Source organism: Corythoichthys intestinalis, chromosome 4 (genome assembly GCF_030265065.1).
Source record: "Corythoichthys intestinalis isolate RoL2023-P3 chromosome 4, ASM3026506v1, whole genome shotgun sequence".
Classification (NCBI taxonomy): domain Eukaryota; kingdom Metazoa; phylum Chordata; class Actinopteri; order Syngnathiformes; family Syngnathidae; genus Corythoichthys; species Corythoichthys intestinalis.
Window position 1 is genome coordinate 1,589,813 of NC_080398.1, and position 20,484 is coordinate 1,610,296.

Here is a 20,484-nt window from a genome sequence, read left to right on the forward strand (position 1 = left end):
CTGTTCCAATCACTCTATCAGAGAAAAATCAGAGTTGTAGAAATAACTGGAAACTCAAGAGAGCCATGACATTATGTTCTTCACAAGTGTATGTAAACTTTTGACCACAACTGTATACTTCCACGTAAGACCTGCGCCGACAAGGAAGACCCGATTTACGACCCTGCACCGTAGCCTGACGCGGTCCTATTGATTTTTCAAAACCTAGCGTCACGTCAACGCATATGACGTGGCAGAAATGGACTGTGATTCGTTGGCTCAGACTGTTGTTTGCGGTTCAGCGTGAAATCACCGCCATTGTAAAACATTCTTTTTCTAGACGCAAAAATGGACCAAGCCGACCGGAGTATCATCGAAGAGCAAGTCTCGTCCAGAAATCTGCTATGGCTTCCCACTGGCCGGTTGTAGGACACGGCAAACCACGTGCCAATTGCACTTTTCTTTTTTTGGGGGGGATTTTTAAATTAAATATCCCAGTAATAATTAGGGCTGCAGATATTGATTATTTTAGTAGTCAATTAATCTATGAAGTAGTTGGTTCGAATACTCAAGAAGTTGGATTAGGAACATAAAATAATTAAAAATACCTGAGGTTAGCCTTAAACAGTATAAAAATAATAATAATAATAAAAGAGGATCAAAGTACAACAAAAGAACATTTGGCTAACTTGCATAGCATAAGTCCACTAGCTTAAATGGTATAAAATGCTAAGGTTTATTTATTTTAATTTTTTTAACAATGCACTTAACAAATCATTCAAACACATATTCCTACAAAAACGGCTAAGTAGAGTGGGGCAAATAAGTATTTAGTCAACCACTAATTGTGCAAGTTCTCCCACTTGAAAATATTAGAGAGGCCTGTAATTGTCAACATGGTTAAACCTCAACCATGAGAGACAGAATGTGAACCCCCCCCAGAAAATCACATTGTTTGATTTTTAAAGAATTTATTTGCAAATCATGACGGAAAGAAGTATTTGGTCAATACCAAAAGTTCATCTCAATACTTTGTAATGTACCCTTTGTTGGCAATAACGGAGGCCAAACGTAACTCTTCACAAGCTTTTCACACACTGTTGCTGGTATTTTGGCCCATTCCTCCATGCAGATGTCCTCTAGAGAAGTGATGTTTTTGGGCTGTCGTTGGGCAACACAGACTTTGGAATCCCTCCACAGATTTTCTATGGGGTTGAGATCTGGAGACTGGCTAGGCCACTCCAGGACCTTGAAATGCTTCTTACGAAGCCACTTCTTTGTTGCCCTGGCTGTGTGTTTGGGATCATTGTCATGCTGAAAGACCCAGCCACGTCTCATATTCAATGCCCTTGCTGTTGGAAGGATATTTTCACTCAAAATCTCTCGATACATGGCCCCATTCATTCTTTCCTTTACGCAGATCAGTCGTCCTGGTCGCTTTGCAGAAAAACAGCCCCAAAGCATGATGTTTCCACCCCCATGCTTCACAGTGGGCATGGTGCAATACAGTATTCTTTTTCCTCCAAACAAGAAAACCTGTGTTTATACCAAAAAGTTCTATTTTGGTTTCATCTGACCATAACTCATTCTCCCAGTCCTCTTCTGGATCATCCAAATGCTCTCTAGCGAACCGCGGACGGGCCTGGACATGTACTTTCTTCAGCAGGGGGACACGTCTGGCAGTGCAGGATTTGAGTCCCTTGCGGCGCATTGTGTTACTGATAGTAGCATTTAGGCGCTTTCGCACTGTTGTAACTATACGCAGTTCCTCGACCCTTTTGGGGGTGGATGACGTCTTTTTGTGTGTTCGGATATGTAGGAACCTAGGACGCGGACCTCGTCTTCCGAGCTACATTTTAGCGCCGACTCTGAAGTGAGTACTTTCCGCGGGGCCGCAGGAACGATATTACGTAGCTCTTTGGTGATTCGCTGAAATCAGCGGCAAACATGCCCCTTACTTTTCGCGCATCACGTGAACACTTACATCCTTAGTAAACACGTCAAATACATTGTTTTACACTTACCCGTAGCCTCCTTTGTCTTCTACGGTCTTCTGCTACCCTTTCAGTCTCCATGAAACGAAGAAACATTGCTTGCCTTTGGCTCTGTTGTCATTTTAATGTGCGCTACCAGTCTCGTCGTTAGACGCTGGGATTCCTCGCTGATGGAAACGATTCCCTTCAAACATGCAAGAATTGCTGCGGTGTCTTCAACGGTCTCCATTTCGTTGTCTTTCGTTTAGCTTATGCGCCGCTGCTTGGTGTGGCGACTGGCGAGTAAATAATGCGTCACTGGCCCAGACTAAAACGTCACAGCAGGTCGTATTGGGCGTAGTACCCCATGTGCGAACACGACTGCTTCGCGAAGGATAGCTCCTCGAACTACAGGAGGGCGGGATAGTTAAAGGAGCCAAGTACTCAAATTCCTACAGTGCGAAAGCGCCTTTTGTTACTGTGGTCCCAGCTCTCTGTAGGTCATTCACTGGGTCCCCCCGAGTGGTTCTGGGATTTTTGCTCCCCGTTCTTGTTATCATTTTGACGCCATGGGGTGAGGAGAGAGTTGAAAGTCCATGTTGCCCAACGACAGCCCCATAACATCACTGCTCTAGAGGAGATCTGCATGGAGGAATGGGCCAAAATACCAGCAACAGTGTGTGGAAAAGCTTGTGAAGAGTTAGAGAAAACGTTTGGCCTCCGTTATGGCCAACAAAGGGTACATAACAAAGTATTGAGATGAACTTTTGGTATAGACCAAATACTTCTTTTCCAGCATGATTTGCAAATAAATTATTTAAAAATCAAACAATGTAATTTTCTGGGGGGGGTTTCCACAGTCGGTCTCTCATAGTTGAGGTTTACCCATGTTGACAATTACAGGCCTCTTTAATATTTTCAACTGGGAGAACTTGCACATTCGTGGTTGACTAAATACTTATTTCAGGCATGAAAATGGGTCAGGGCTTAAAAAGGTGAGAAGGGTGTGGAGGAAATATGTTCCAGTACACTGTACACCCCAACAAAATATTGAGCTCTGTCGACCCACACTGTGTTTCAGCAGGGCCGTGCAGAGACCGGTGGAGGGGCGGGTGCTCGTAGATCAAAAGAAGCACATGAACAAGTATTTAATACACCTTAAAACAACATAACTTCAATTTTAACCAGCTTTAGATAATAATTGGCTGCGACTGTGACATACTTTAATTGGGAGGGGGCAACAGTGAATAGAAATCAAAACTGTCATCCACACTTTCTGGCTGTGACTCAGTCAGTCTGCCTCTTTTCTTCTGAGAAACAATCTGAGAACAAACCACATCAGATGGTCACTGAGCCACCAACAGCACAGTTTTCTCAAAACTATTATTTCATTATTATCCATACTTAACAACTCTAGCACCTAATGATTAATTAAGCAATGACATAAAATCTTATAGAAAAATAACATTGTAGTTGTGTTTATAATTGTATTTAATACCCGACTATCCTTGCAAACTTGTTCTTACCAGGTCTGCTATTCACCCAGCTGATGAGGTATCCACTGCCTTTACCAGCCTCATCCAACTCCTTTTTTTTATCCCTCAATCTCCTTTCCCTACGAGGCATGTCTATGTAATGAAATATAAACATTAAAAAACAGACACCCCGGTGGCTTTTAGTTTTAAAGCTTTCTTAATTTCTTTCTCTCTCAATAACGATGGAGGTACATTTGTGTTTTTATTATTCAATCAAAAAACAAAGTTACTTTTATCAAAAACAAAGTTGTTTCAATCAAAATACAGTATATACTTTTAATCCCAAAAAAGTCACTTCAATAAAAAAAATTGTTTTTGATTGCAAAAATAAATTTGAGACAAAAAAAAAAGCTTTTGAAAACTATTTTTCTTGATTGAAACAAATTTTTCCATTGAAGTAATGTTGTTTTGCGTTTGGGCCACATTTTGGCTAGGACATTTGTGTCTTTATTATTCAATCAAATAAGTTGCTTCAAACAAAAAAATATATATAAAAAGAAAAACTTATCATAATTCTTACATTTTGAAGTGCTTGAAAACCATTTATAAATGATACTTTGGTGAAAAAAGTGAAAAAACATGTCTTATATATATGTATCTTTTTTCCAATGTAAAATCTGAATAAATACATTGAACACGCACAAAAAAATGGGGGGGGGGGGGGGGGGGGGCGCGCTACTTCGCGGTTTTCACTTATTGCGGCGGGTTCTGGTCCCCATTAACCGCGAAAAACGAGGGATCCCTTTATTTCTGAAAAGCTTTAAGAAGCAAGAGTCATTCCCACCACTCGTCGGGCCGGTGTTGTGCCGACACCGGCCGTCAGCTCAAGTCCCAGCTGAAAATAACACGTCTCAGGCGGACGAGGGGAGCGATGCGCTGCGAGGCGCCCCCTCCATCCGAGAGCATGCCGCTTAATTTGACTCAACACTGTGTTTCTTCGTCTATATTACCGCTAAATACACAAGCTTGACGCCAATTTAACGGGAGCTTTTTTTTTTCATGGGAGATTTGGCTAGCTCTGGCAGTGTTCAACGCAAGCTTCAACGAATGGCAGTAACTTTTTTATATCGCAAAATGTGAAAACGATTGAAACCATTACTCACCAAATTCAATCTGCTGGCAAATACAGGCAAGTGTGTATGCTGCGCTCTGGTCTGCCCCGGTGTGGATAAGGCCTGCTTTTTGTTTTCGCAGCTTTGCAATGCAACCAAAGGCTCTCCGAGCACTCCATGTACACGAAAGGAGTGCGCACGTTTGGAATAATGGAACGCAGCTTGGGCCGATGATTGGTTCTCGTCAGCGAAGCATCTAGAAGGATTTGCTGACTGTCCAAGCGTCACTTTTTTAAAGAACCGATTTCTTAAGTGCTCAGTTTACGTACTAAGTTAATCACATGATGATAATAATAATTAAATAAAACCTCCCGATCCCCCCCCCCCCAAAAGAATTTCTCCTCGGATCTACACAATTCACGTAGGTCGCCCTTTTTGACTTCAAAACGGCAAATTTCGCCGAAAGGTGAGAGATTTTCATGCCTGTTATTTGCCCTATAAACTAAATTACAAATGCATTAAAAAAAAAAACATGAGCTCAACCAAAAACCTGGCTCATGTTAGTCTTAACAGGGATTCAGCCATGTTAAATGATGTATATCCTATTCACCGTTGCCACTAGAGGGCACCCAAATCAATAAAACTACATGCAAACACTTTCAAAACAAACCATTACAACACCACTCTAATTAAACGAATACTAGAAGTAAAATTTGATTCAAAGCTTTTTTCTAATTGAACTTCTCGAGTTAATCGAATAATCGTTGTTTTTAACGCACTCACATTCCAGCCAAAAACCCGATTATTATTGGCTGCATATATACGTGGCCACTTTAAAACCCTAAACGTCCTCTGTAGAAAACAAAGGTTAATTCAGTTGTATGCAGTGGGTTGGAGATTTTAAGGTTAACAAACGTCCTCTGCAGAGGACATATTTGAACAACTGATAGGCAGGCGATAACGTGCAATTGTGCAATGTTTGTTTGACATTTGTTATTTGGGAGACTACTTTCTTGTTCCGGGAATGACTGGACTGAATCATTTTTGATCATAGGGAGAAGGTGTCACGTAGAGATTCTAAAAAATCAGAAAGGTTGCACGCAGAATTTGAACAATTCACTCTTCCTAGGTGTCATTACCACGGGTCTACAAAGAAATGACTCAAAGTATTTGTGTAATCAAATCACTGCCCTGTGCTTGGAGGAGGTAATCATGCATTCTGACTGCCTTTTAAAAGTGAGGTAGTAAAAGCATGAAAGGTTTTATTTCAGGGAAGGATTAGTTAATGTATCGACCAACGATTGGCTCCCCACCAGAGTAAATAACCCGAGTGTCAGGCCGGCGACGGCCGAAAATTGCCTTATTGATTCACGGCGCCGCTTTTCCACGGGCGCTACCGAAACATTTGTGTCAGAGCGACTTAAAAGAAGGAACTGGACGGCGATCAGACCCAATTGGGCTGTGTGTGTGTATGTTGCTGAGTCACGGTCTTCCTTGTCTTACTGCGCTGACTCATGAAAACGATCAGGATCAAACAAGCTGAGGTAGACTTGTCTATTCAGGTCTTTTAGCGCTCACGCTATGATCAGTACAGATACTTTCTATTTTTGGCTATTCTCTTGGTAGTGGTACTATGCTGTCAAAATGATCCGATTTGTTACTACACCTCATCACGTAATTACAAATTTTAGTAATCCAGTCCATCACGGATTTTTTTCCCAATTAAAAAAATAAATAAATAAATACAGATGAGATGTCCCGGTCAGACAGTGCACTGGAGTTGCTTGTTAAAGTTAACGATGATTGACAGACATTAAGGTTTGATCTTCCCATAGACGTTTGGAAGCCGAAACTTCAAAGCACCGCATGCGTCAATCATCTGGAGCTGAAACGAATACTCGAGTTTAAAAACTGATCCGAGTAATTTTATTCACCTCGAAGAATCGTTTAATTTTGCCAGCTCTAACCATCACGTTTAGCCCGGACTACTTTTAATGCGGGACAACGCGCTGACGACACGTGCGTAGAGGAAGAAGCAATAAAAAACTTACTGCAGCCGACAGCCGCTACAAACTACGCCGACATTGCTAAAAACTATGCCCGCATGATGCTAGTGCGGTAGCAGCTAGTGTCCGATGCCTCTCATAGATATCGCATGCATTTAGGACTAGGGTAACACGGACTTTCAACTCCCTCCTCACCCCATGGCGTCAAAATGAGAACAAGAACGGTGAGCAAAAATCCCAGAACCACACGGAAGGACCCAGTGAATGACCTACAGAGAGCTGGGACCACAGTAACAAAGGCTACTATCAGTAACACAATACGCTGCCAGGGACTCAAATACTGCACTGCCAGACGTGTCCCCCTGCTGAAGAGAGTACATGTCTAGGCCCGTCTGCTGTTCGCTAGAGAGCATTTGGATGATCCAGAAGAGGGAGAATGTGTTATGGTCAGATAAAACCAAAATAGAACTTTTTGGTAGAAACACAGGTTCTCTTGTTTGGAGGAAAAAGAATACTGAATTGCACCATACCCACTGTGAAGCATGATGGTGGAAACATCATGCGATGGGGCTGTTTTTCTGCAAAGGGACCAGGACGACTGATCTGTGTAAAGGAAAGAATGAATGGGGCCATGTATCGAGAGATTTTGAGTGAAACTCTCCTTCCATCAGCAAGGGCATTGAAGATGAGACGTGGCTGGGTCTTTCAGCATGACAATGATCCCAAACACACAGCCAGAGCAACAAAGGAGTGGCTTCGTAAGAACCATTTCAAGGTCCTGGAGTGGCCTAGCCAGTCTCCAGGACTGCTCTAGAGGAGATCTGCATGGAGGAATGGGCCAAAATACCAGCAACAGTGTGTGAAAAGCTTGTGAAGAATTACAGAAAACGTTTGGCCTCCGTTATTGCCAACAAAGGGTACATAACAAAGTATTGAGATGAACTTTTGGTATTGACCAAATACTTCTTTTCCGTCATGATTTGCCAATACATTCTTTAAACATCAAACAATGTGATTTTCTGGGTTTTTTTTCCACATTCTGTCTCTCATGGTTGAGGTTTACCCATGTTGACAATTACAGGCCTCTCTAATATTTTCAAGTGGGAGAACTTGCACAATTAGTGGTTGACTAAATACTTATTTGCCCCACTGTATATAGCTGTATGCCACAGGCTTCCTCTGGATCGACGATATCACTTGAAAGATCCACACATGAACCAGAATCGCTGAAAAGCGCTTCCTTCTCCATTTTGCTGAATTCTGAAATCATTACCCCGCCGACGTCATCACCCAGATGGAGGCGCCGCCAGAGCACGATAATGACAGGCGGGGGTACACGGCAGATTAAAAGACTCTTTTCTCGTCATCTGCGCTTTGCCAAATTGTTGTATATAGTCAAATCGTCTCAAAATATGTTTTTCTTTCCAATAATAATGCTATTTAAGATTTTTTTATGGTCACTACCTCATATAGCACTGACTAGTGGGGCAGTTTACATGGCGACTTTGCGACATGAAGATGCAATGACTGAGTAGCGGAATTGCCTCGCGTGCATATGGTGTCGGCGAAGACGAAAGGCAAAGACGAAAAATTCTGAATCCTGCCTCCCAAGTGGAAGAATTCGATTACGGGGGTCGCAGCGCATTCAAATGCACGGAAACCGCCTTCGCTTCGATGACGTAAGCACTCGCGCACGTCACATGGACGTGCGCAGCGGTGCTATTAAACATTAAAAACAGCAAATGGCGGAACGTCGGCTTTAATTTATTGTTTTCATAATGTTTTTTACTTAAATATGTTGAATGTTTCCATTGTTGTGCCTTTTTGAACAAAAGAAAATGCCTTTACTTGGAGAGGGCGGGCATGTTGTCTTCCGGGCTGAGGAGGTCAAAGTGCATCATTCGCTGTCGCCTTGTAAATCTGCACTGCCACCTAGGGCCTGGCATGAATACTACATCGTTTTCATGCGGAATTGCGATATTGTTTGAATGGAAATGAAACCATATAAATGCAAACATGAAATTTTTCGTCTTCTCGCAGAGTCGCCATGTAAACTGCCCCTAAAACATGGCTAAAATGAGGACAAAAGCTACGCCTAGAACTAAAATGGCTGCTACAAAAAATGAAACTGGATGAAAAGAATATTTTTTTACCGAAGGACCCTGAAAAAGAAATACTAAACAACTTTTGTAAAAACAACTGAAGGTGTTTCTGTGTAATCCTGCAAACTTTCAAACACAAAAACTACCAGGAGCCTCTAGGCGTAGGTAATCGCCTCCTGACTGGCGCACTATATTGTGTTGACTGAACTTTCTTATCACTTTACGAGACGGCTTAAAGTTGAGAGTGGACAGAATCTTTAGGACAAAGAGTAACTGGAACTCCATTAAAAGCTTGCAAGGTTATCAAGCTTGCCTCTCTTGATCCCTGGCAAACTTCCGTCTTGTGTGGTTGGGGAGAAAAAAAGCAACGACATCAGGATTATGAGGTGGACGAAGAGTCACAGAGAGATTGGAGTGATGAACGTTCCCAGAGTTAAGGAGCAGTGACTTACACGTCGCCTTCAGCTAAAAAACGTGGAATGTTTCTCTACGCCGACACATGACTCATGAATCTCCATCGGTTTCTTTCCTGTGTTGTCCAATAAAAGAAAGCCTTGGGGGACCAAAAGGCAAACCACAAGGAAGCGCTGAGCGGACACTTTCCGATGTACTTTTTGCAGCGTCAATAACAAGCGGCGGGGTACTACTGATCCCTGTGTTGTTTTACTTTCGGACGGGAACGGGTGCGAGGTGAACTCCGACCCCGATAAATGAGTGATGATACCGAGAGCGCTGAGTCAACTTCCTGTTTCCTGCCACCAGATATGAGAAAGAGAAACCCGCTTCCTGTTGCTTTGGGTTGTCTGATGCGTTAAAAGGTGTTTTGTTACTCCACTGCAGAAAGGAAGGCTTTTATTGGGCGTTTTTTGGCCTATTTCCTCTTTGTGTTGTATAGCGACTAAATCTGCGCTGGTTCATCTGCATATAAAGCGCCTCTCTTTTGTCACGGACAGATTCCGAGCGGCGGTCGCCACAGTAACAGCCTTGTTTATGCCCCATATGTCTTATTTCTGACTCCCACTACCAGCGCCGCTACAAGATTACCCTCTTTCCCTGCAGCACGGTCTTGATCTCGACACTTCGAGGTGACTCTTCTCAAGCTAAAAATACACCCGAGGCATATGTGCAGCCTTTTTATTTTTTTTGCTATTATTTTTCTATTACCCATGAAGGGCTAGTAGTAGGGCTGCAGCTATCGAATATTTTAGTAATCGAGTAATCGACTGAAAATTCTATCGATTAATCGAGTAATCGGATAAAACAAATATATTTTTAGGTGAAGAGCAATTATAGATATACATGAGAAAACAAGACATTTTATCATTTTCAGTCAATCAATGTCTTTATTTTTGATGTATATTGTTGAAAACAGCCAACAATTGCATCTCAGATGTAACTAGAATTTAAAAAAAAAAGACTAATTCACTGCTTTCACTCAAAAAACCTTTAGATCTTATTTTTAAAAAAATATATATATATATTAAAAAATATATACACACCTAAAAATGCCTTTACGCTTGATAACACACATCAATTAAAAGTTAGGATTTTTTTCCCACGTTTTTCAATTGAATTTCTATTTGTGTCAAGCCATTTTTAAGTTCTAGTTAAGTTTTAAGTTAGTCTAAACTGTAAGTCCTGATAGGATTTTGAGTTTTTGCACTGTTCAAAATAAATGTATGATACAGGCTGTATTGGAGCACATTAGGGACTAGTGCTACTTGGTGTTTTATCCAACAATGACTACTGAGCTAAAATTGATAGTTAACATTATTGAGTTTTTATTTGACACCCTCATCACTCCACAACGCTATGTTATGTTAAAGCCTGTATGTAAGACACGTTAGCCACGCATCGAGAGTGGTCTTAATTAATTGAAACCTAGCCCTCCGCAGGGCTAACGTAAGATGAGCTAGTAGTGACAGTAATGTTAATCTTATATATTCGCGCTTAGCGCTCTTTATTAGCGCTTAGCGCTCTACTGCTTTAAGATGGCGGCTGTTTGCTAACGCTGCCCACACGCGGCCTAGTCTGTCAATATGCATCTAGTTCAACATACATGTGATCTCTATGAGACTCATCAGACGCTAGCTGCAACTAACGTAGCATGTGCGGGCTAGTATTTAGCAACGTCGGCGTCGTTTGTAACGGTTGTCGGCTGCAGTAAGTTTTTTTTTTTTTTGCTTCTTCCTCTACGCACGTGACATCAGCGCGTTGTCCCGCATTAAAAGTAGTCCGAGCAAAACGTGATGCTTAGAGCTGTCAAAATAAACGATTACTCGAGGTGAATAAAATTACTCGGATCAGTTTTTAAACTCGAGTTACTCGAGTTGCTCGAGTATTCGTTTCAGCTCTAGCTAGTAGTGAGCGTTCATGTTTCACAGCGTTTTATTAAAGTGATCGTCTAACTTAAAGTGTATGTCAACACCTGGGGAAATGCTAATATTCCATCATTTATCCATAAACGAATGCCTTTTGGATTCATATCATGTCACTTCGAGTAATTACACACATCGCAACACCAAGAAAATGAGAGAAATTTGGGTCAATTTCAAGCTAAAAAGACCCGCCCCCGAGATCCCGGAAATCTGGCAGATTGTGTGCGTGACATCAAAACAAGGAAACAACCGGCTCAGTGCTTTAGTACTGAATGGCGGCGATGATGGCGGACAATTACGTTTCTAGTTGCAGCGACAAATCCGACGTAACGAACATTCTTCTAATGGTGACGAGGAGAGTTATGACCTTTCTTTGGTGTTTTGGGTTATCAATTTGAGTCCAAACGAAAGCCAATGCAGCCTAATGAAAGGATCATTGAGGGGAGCAATCACACTGATGAAACCCCGACAACAGTCCGTGTGAGAAACACCAAATGGTATGTTTTGCATTTCTTTTTGTGAAGCTGATACACCGTGACCGCAAAATAAAGTAATGTATAGAATAATTATAGTTTAATATGCTATCATCGGTTTCGCTCTGCCAACCGACACAAATATGAATGGGATTAGAGCAGGGGTCCCCAACCTTTTTTGCACCACGGACCGGTGTGATTTGTGTCTTTTTTTTCACGGACCGGTGTCCCTCTTTTATATTCAGTTGGACTCTCAATATTATCCAATGGTGCTAAAAAACTATTTACATCACAAACATACATGTGCAACACGGAAATGGCGTAAATTAACGCTTAACGACACGGCAAAGTCGTTAAGTGAGAGGGCTACGTGCAGTTGTTGTGTGCGCCAAACATGGCAAACGTAAGTTAATATTCCTTTCTTTAAAGAAAGTTTGTAGTGTGTACTTAGGAATCGCTGCATTCGCGGTCCTTTTTAACGTTACGCGCAAGCCAACTTTGTCAGAACACCGGCAATGTGCGGCAGAAAAATACAGCAAATATGAAATAGCATTTGTTTTTAGCCCCGTCGTGTTAAGTGCAGGGAAAAAATACAACTCACCCGCTGAATCAGTGGGAGGGCTGAGTTTGTTTCGTTGAGACGAGATGGGAGAGTGAGAGGAGCTAGCATCAAGCTAGCGATGTTGGAAATTGTAGCACAGTTTTCAGCGCGCTCCAAGCGATGTCGGGATATTCCGAAATGACTTTAATCCAGAACTTTGGTAGAGTTGTTGTCTCAAATGTACGTTTAAGTCGCCGTGATTTGCGATCTCTACAAGCTGATATTCCTGTTCCACAGACATGCTCGAATCACTCGATTTATTCACATACGGGTCACGAATTCACTCCTTCGCAGTTCGTGGGTCTTTGGTGATTGGGAAGTAGCATACATTTTGTTTTCTTTGAGGTTGTAGGCACATCTTCTGGCTCGACAGGTTCCCGTTTCCCTGTAAAATTGCAAAATTAGCCCTCTTAGCATTGACGAACTTTACTCATTGTCTGCGTAGTCCAGCTCTTTTTCTCGCGTTCGGGAACTCATGGGTACTACATTGCGACAAATGGCTATTTGTAAACCACATAGCATGACAGGTTTGAACCATTTTAGCTATTTTTTGATAAAACACGAACGCAACTCTCTCGTCGATAAACAACCCGCCCGCCTCGACCTTTTGTTTCCTCGTTATGACGTCTCCGCCCCATTCGGCTGTTTCCGGAACACTTTCGGAAATGTTCGTCATTTTCGATCTATTTTCGATAATTGCTCATTAATGTGATTGATTTTTTTGTTAACTTTATCAATATTTGTTATCTTGGCACATAACGGTTCTATTGATGTCTCACACCCCCTTTGCGTTTTCATACCCTTTAAATACATGTAGGCTCTAATAAACCACAATTGTTCTCTTGTACTAAAATATGTTGTTAGAAACAGATAACATGTCAAATCAATGGCAATATTTATAATATTTAGTCCATATTTTGACCGTTAGTTGGCGCCATGGTTTGCGGGCTCGCAGTGATGGGATCTTTCCAAATGTGTAGCGAGTTCAACAATTGCTTATTGCTGCCTAAACTCGCGAAGTAAAATGCCACGATGCGCTGCTTTTGGATGCAATTTCCAGTCAAATGGAAACAAGGGGAGTGAAGTGAGTGGTCAAGGTGGAATTATTATTTTTAGTGAATAAATGTGCATAAGTGGAAGCTTCTCCCCCTTTTTGGTCCCCGTATGCACGTATCCTACCCACCATGCGTTACAACTGGCGCCCGAACATTTTTCATGGATCCTCAGTCAAGTAAGGGATCCGTCTATTTTCTGGATCCGACGGTCCCACCGCGTCTGCAATATTGGTTTCGGATCTGTCCATTTTTTTGATTCGTCGGTCCCAAAGCGGCTTTTCGGATCAGTCTATTTTGTGGAACGACGGCCTGATCGTGGCTGCGACATTGCTATGGGATCGGTCTAATTCCCGGATCTTCGAGGTAGTAAAAAACGCGGATTTGGATTACTATTGCCCAGAGATGTCCCGATCGATCGGCATCCCGATTGATCAGGTCCAATCACCTCATTTTCAAAGTATCGGAATCGGCAAAAAAATATCGGCCATGCCTTTTTTTAATATATATACTGCATATTTTTTATTAAATCATTTTCTAATTGTATTTAATGTTACAGACATAATATGTTGCACTCATCACAGTCTTTAGTTTAGGGTTAAGGTAGGGTTATCAAATTTATCCCGATAACGGCGGTAATTAATTTTTTAAAAAATGCATCACGTTAAAATATTTTACGCAATTAATGCATGCGCTGCACGACCCACTCACGCATTGTCGCGCTCAATCTGTAATGGCACCGTTTCACCTATATAGAGAGATTAAAGGGAGCGCAAAATGAGTAGAGTGAATTTTGGCAGCCTTTGGAGCCTTTTTTTAATTGGCTAAAGCCTTACAATCCCTTTTCCTACAATTAGAAATATCATGGGAGGCAATGTGGGGAAGCAAGGTAGCAATTAATATTTTTCTTAACACCTTATGTTATTTCCCAATGCAGAGAAGATATATCAATTGGTAGCACTACGCACAGTCATGGTTCCACTTCCCATCATGCATTTGAGCATGGCTACAGTATCATTTACTGAAAGCTCAACAAATACACTAGATGGTGAAATTTAGTCACAATATACAAAGTCACAAGTCTTTCTATCCGTTGATCCCTCTCACAGAAAGAATGTTAATAATGTAAATACCACCTTGAGGATTTATTGTCATAATAAACAAATACAGTACTTAAGTACTGTATGTTGAATGCATATATATGTCCGAGTTTTATTCTTTTTTTTTTTCTTAATGTATTGCCAAAATGTATATGATCGGCAAAAATTATCGGGAATGATTGGAACTGAATCGGGAGCAAATCGGGAAATATCGGGATCGGCAGATACTCAAACTAAAACGATCGGGATCGGATCGGGAGCAAAAAAACATGATCTGAACAACCCTACTATTGTTATCTTTTTTGTTGACTATTCTTCGTGGGAGTTTTCCCCAAATCATACTAAATAATTAAAGCACTATGGCACGCTACAGTGATGACAGTGACTCTGACGTGGACCTTACAACAATGTTGGAGTTCGTCAGGGAACGCGTGTTTGCGTACTGCTGAGCTCCCGAGTGAAGAGTGGTCAAGGTGGAAATATTACTTTTTTTGTGAATAAATGTGCATAAGTGGAAGCTTCTCCCCTTTCTCCCCATGTATCCTAGCTACCACGCGTTACTATGTACAAGACATGGATTACAGAAGGTGTGCTCTTTGGCCTGTACTGTATGTAAAGCACACAACAGCTCTGGATGCTAACAATCTACATAATTATATTGGGATAAGTTTGAAAATGCAATATGCTTACTTTGAATATCTGCTAATAAAACCGGAGTTCCCAGCAGCATACACTCTCGCTCCCAACCGGAGTTCCCAACAGCACTCTCTCGCATCACCAAATTTACCCAACTTTTGTCTTATCAGGTATTTGCTGCACACATTTTTCCATGAAGCTCGTCTTGTGAACGACCGACAGTGCTGTTCAGCTCTTCACTTTTCAGTTCTGGTTCAAATAGAAAGGGTCGAACGGACGAGATGTTGGGAAAGCTAACGAGTGACACGCTGGAATTTTGGCTACGGGACCGATGACGTCACGCACTGCGACGTAACAAGAATGGCGACCTATCACTTCAAATAATTTTACAAACTTTATTAAAACAAAAACATTAAGAGGGGTTTTGATATCAAATTATTATAACTAAAGATGTCCTGATCGATCGGGATGCCGATCGATCGGGTCCGATCACGTCATTTTCAAAGTATCGGAATCGGCAAAAAAATATCGGATATATATATTTTTTAAGTAAATCGTTTTTTAATTGTATTTATCGTTACAGACAAAATGTCTTAAACTCATCCAGACTCTTTAGTTTTGGCTAAAAGTAGGGCTGTCAAATTTATCGCGTTAACAGCAGTAATTAATTTATTTTTTTAATTAATCACGTTAAAATATTTAACGCAATTAACGCATGCGCTCCACGACCTACTCACGCATTGTCGCGTTCAATCTATAATGTCGCCGTTTTACCTATATATAGAGCTAAAAGGAACGTAAAATGAGTAGAGTGAATTTTGGCAGCCTTTATTTAATTGGCTAAAGCCTTAAAATCCCTCTCTCAACAATTACAAATATCGTGGGAAGCAATGTAGGGAAGAAAGGTAGTAGTTGATCTTTTTCTTAACACCCTATATTATTTCCCAACGCAGAGAAGATATATCAATTGTTGTCACTACGCACAGTCATGTTTGCACTTCCCATCATGCATTTAGGCAGAACAGTTGAATGGCTACAGTATCATTTACTGAAAGCTCAACAAATACACTAGATGGCAATATTTAGTCACAATATACAAAGTCACATTTATCCTTTAAGAATTACAAGTCTTTCTATCCGTGGATCCCTCTCACAGAAAGAATGTTAATAATGTAAATGCCATCTTGAGGATTTATTGTCATAATAAACAAATACAGTACTTATGTACTGTATGTTGAATGTATATATTCGGCCGCGTTTTATTCATTTTTTTCTTAATGCATTGCCAAAATGTATATGATCGGGAAAAATTATCGGGAATGATTGGAATTGAATCGGGAGTTTAAAAAAAAGCAATCGGATCGGGAAATATCGGGATCGGCAGATACTCAAACTAAAACAATCGGGATCGGATCGGGAGCAAAAAAACATGATCGGAACAACCCTAATTATAACTCATACTAACATTTATCTTTTAAGAACTACTTGTCTTAAAAATAGAGGATCCATTTAAAAAGTAAAGTTGAAATGTTACAGCAACGAAACTTTGAAAAACATCAGATTGCTCTTTTTTTTTTTTTTTTTTTTTTAGGTTAGAGGTTCAAAACCTGGATTCAGTGAAGGTTAAGACACACACACCTGAAATGCAAGTGACCATTGCCGACTGTTTTGCACCCAATTCACAGGTTTTATTCATATTGGCAGGTGCTACAGGGCTATACCAGCCAAAATGAATAGACAGTTTCTTTTCTATCAATGCACAAACTGTAATTTGTCAAGTGTCCTTTGTATGAGTTCAGGGTGTCCCACGATTAAAGTCACACCTTTCCAGCGTCCGTAGCAATGAAACAACAAATTTGAGAGTCACGGTTTAGTACCAGATGTACCACCCCCCCCCTTTCACCCTGATACAGAACAGATTACGGTCCTCATGGCAAATATCAGGTTGTCCAGCGTCTCCGAGCTGTTCTTGGACCATGCAGCTCGGACGTTCGCTCAGAGACGCAGGAAAACCTGAACCGTATGCTGGCCTGTGTCAGGGAGAAGGTGGGAACCGCGACTCTCAAATTTGTTGTTTAAAGCATAAAATTGTGTTTTGCGTTTTTTTTTTTTTTTTTTTTGGTTCATTTTACAAACAGTGAAGGACAGTGAAGTACAATCTATCAAATTCAGTAAAGTACCTCTTGACGTGATAGGGGTCCTTTAACTGAGAGCTTCTATCTGACACGAGGAGACACTGGTTTGCTCAGCGGAACGGTTATGTGTAGTTATACATCAATTTCTAGTTAGGCCTGAACAATAGATACTAGCAGTGTGGCAATATGTGGAAAAGTTGAGATATCACAATACTTTGTAGCCCAAAATGTTATTGATATGCTCCCACCAAGACTGCTTGAAAAAAAATAATATAAAAAAAAAACAAAAAAAAAAACGAACCAACAGGTTGCTACAGAGCCCCTAAAGGGGCGTTGATAGAATTAAAATCAATTTAAGCAATCTGGTGCTCACCAGAAACAATCTGGTGCACTATCTGGTAAACATTAGCATTATGTAGCATTTAAGCTAGCGGAGTTTTCCTACAGTATGCAAGTTAGCCAATTGCAACAATGTAACAAGTAGCTAACTTGCATAGCAAAAGTCCGCTGTCTTAAATGCTATATAATGCTAATGTTTACAACAATGGCGTACCGCAAGCAACACGTCACTTCCATTCATTAATATTCATTGCCACCGTTTGTCCCTAATAGGAAATGAATGGAAATCGTGTACGAAGGAGATGTTTACAGAGCTAAATCTACCAATTCTCCCCGAAAATGATATGCCTGGTGCCGAATTGACTGGCAAAGATGTGGAAGAACATAAAAATGTTCAGTTAAAGAGATGGCTTTAGTGTCGAAGGCTGAAAAAGATGAAAAAAAACGAGCCGACCTAAGCATAGCTTTAGCTTTTTTATCCACGCAACTGACAATGACATTCTCCTGTTACAACAAGCTATCCTTTACCATCAGCCCTGTCTTTCTTATATATCCTCTGGTCCTACATCTCTTACCGTTCTAATTTAGTTAGCTTTGTGTTGCGATCGCAAATGCTACTCAGTGACAGCCAACGAACCCTTTTAATTAACACAGATAACACATCTCAATTCTATAATTTATTTACACTCCCCCCTTACTAAAGTTGTTTTTTTATATATATATTACAGAAACTGTAACAGTGGCAGTCAGATACAATTGTAATTATTTTCAGGTCATTCATTGTCAGACAGAAGCAGTACGGCACAACGTTACGCTAAAAAATAAATTTAAAATATAGAATTGGCTTACCTCTTTGTCCTCTGAAAGACCATGCCAACCCAACATAATGTTTACTGCATATGAAATGTGAATGGATTCACCGAGCTGGTGTTAAAAGTCCGCGCAAGTTGATTCGGTCTTCACATTTTTTCCTCCCGAGTTTTTGGTTTCCGGAAACGTATGAAGAAAACATCCTTCATGTGTCGTAATGTCTAGAGTCGTTTCTACAAGTTCCAAAAAAGCAATGCGTGATCGGCAAGTTCGTTTTTGAAAGATTACCGGAGAAAAGTAGCACAAATTACGTTGGGTCTATGCGAGGGCAGGTCTATAATGTCCCATTTCGGCTTTACTTCCGCTTTACGATGCGACGTCACGGTCTAAAAATGGCCTGCGTGCGGTACGCCATTGGCCAACTTGCTTGGAAAAAGTTAGCTAGCCTAAATGCTAATGTTTACAACAATAGTGTACCGCACGAATGCTATTTTCAGACCGCAAGGCTGCGTGGCGTCACCATCATAGATTGGAAGGGGGTCAACATAGACGCGCGCTTGCATACAGCTTATGTTTCCCGAAGCCAAAAACTCAGAGGAGAAAAAATGTGAACAATGGATTAACGGACGTCCAAAATACCAGTTTAACGCCAACAAGGAGAAGCCATTCGCCTTCAGGTGCAGTAAACAGTTTTTGGGGGCCATGGTCCTACAGATGACAATGTTGATACATAGCCTCCCCGAAAGAGGTAAGCCAGTTTGATATTTTTACTTATTTTTTAGAGTTGCGTTTTGCCGTGCTGCTTCTGTCTGACAATGAATGACCTGAAAATAATCAAAATTTTATTTATATATCACAACAGTCATGTAGGCCTATTTTTCTAAAATACGGATGTTTAAATAAATTAGCCATGTTTGGCCTTGGTCTTTTGTCGTAAAGCCTGTTCATGCCTACAGGTAGGCTCTTGATTTAACAGCTTTACCTTTATGTTATAAAGAAACAACCTTAGTAAGGGGGAAGTGTAAATAAATAGAATTAAGAGTTGTTTTATTAATTAAAAAATTAAAAGTGTTCGTTGGTTGTCACTGAGTAGCATTTGCGATCGCGATACAAAAATAGCAATATAATTGTCCCCAAAGAAGAGACGTAAGACAAACAGAGGATATAATATATAAGAAAGACAGGGCATATGGTGGTAAAGCATAGCTTGTTGAAACAGGAGCATGTCATCGTCAGTGTCGTAAGGCAATGCACACAAGAAAAAGGTGTCGATAAAAAAGCGAATTATGGACCAGGTCAGCTCTTTTTCAGCCCTCGACACTCAAGCCATCTCTTTAACTGAACATTTGTATATTCTTCCACATCTTTACCAGTGAATTTGGCACCAGCGACATCATTTTCAGACAGAATTGGTAGGTTTAGCTGAATAAACATCTCGTTCGTACACTATTAACATGCATCTCGCATGAGGAACAAACGAGTTTGACCCCCCTAGCAACAGTTGCTCACGCCATGAATATTAATGAGCAAAGGTGACTGGTTATGTGCGGTACGCTAATGGATAACTTACATTGTATAAGTCGGCTAGCTTAAATGCTATATGATGCTATTGTTTACCAGAAACTATCTATCTGGTGCACACCAGATTCCTTAAATTTATTTAATTTCCGTCGATGTCCCTTTAGGGGCTCCGTAGGTTGCTACGAAGATCTTCTATTTGAATACGTTAGCTCACAGGCAGTCATTGACGGCACTACAAATCCGATTTTATTTTGACTGGATTGGACATCTAGCACCGCACCGTCAATAGCAGTAAAACCAGAGGACATTTACAGGTCAATTCCTGTTTATTTGAGGGCATTTACAGATTTCTTCCTGTTGATTTTGAGTCACTTCCTATTAATTTGGGGACATTCTTGACCGTCTAACTGTTTGCATTACTCGAACACACGGAATACAATTAATCAGGGAATAGTATCATTTCTCATATTTACTGTGGGACTGTACTGCTCTGACACACCTAGTGTAGAATAGATAGCACACCATAGTTTAATGAAAAGAAGCAGAATAAATACACAACGCCATCTTATCATAGAAGCCCAACATGTGCGCCATGAGCAAGCTCGACGCACCAAAACTTGCAAATCAGTTTGCAAGGAAAAAACGCTCTTTGTCCGACAACAAGAAGAGCCAGCCCGGATAACAAAGTTGATAGCAGGCGCTTGGGACGTCAAGACCAGCGTCGGTCGCTGTGGCAACCACATCCCATCCACGCACGAACCTAAACAGCCCGAAACCGGCCAGAGAGGGATG

At 41.0% G+C, this 20,484-nt stretch overlaps 1 protein-coding gene across 2 annotated transcripts in view; it reads right to left on the reverse strand.

The window, feature by feature from the left end:
- Positions 1 to 20,484, reverse strand: part of LOC130914353 (mannosyl-oligosaccharide 1,2-alpha-mannosidase IA-like) — a 390,270-nt gene that overhangs the window by 306,668 nt on the left and 63,118 nt on the right. Inside the window, exon 1 of one of the 2 annotated variants that reach the window (XM_057833457.1) lies at positions 12,100 to 12,379. The exons of the other annotated variant lie outside the window; for it this stretch is intronic. Within the exon in view, the coding sequence (XP_057689440.1) occupies positions 12,100 to 12,168 (69 nt within the window). The 5' untranslated portion in view covers positions 12,169 to 12,379. Of the gene's footprint in view, positions 1 to 12,099; positions 12,380 to 20,484 lie in introns of those variants that run through there. 2 annotated transcript variants of the gene reach the window in all.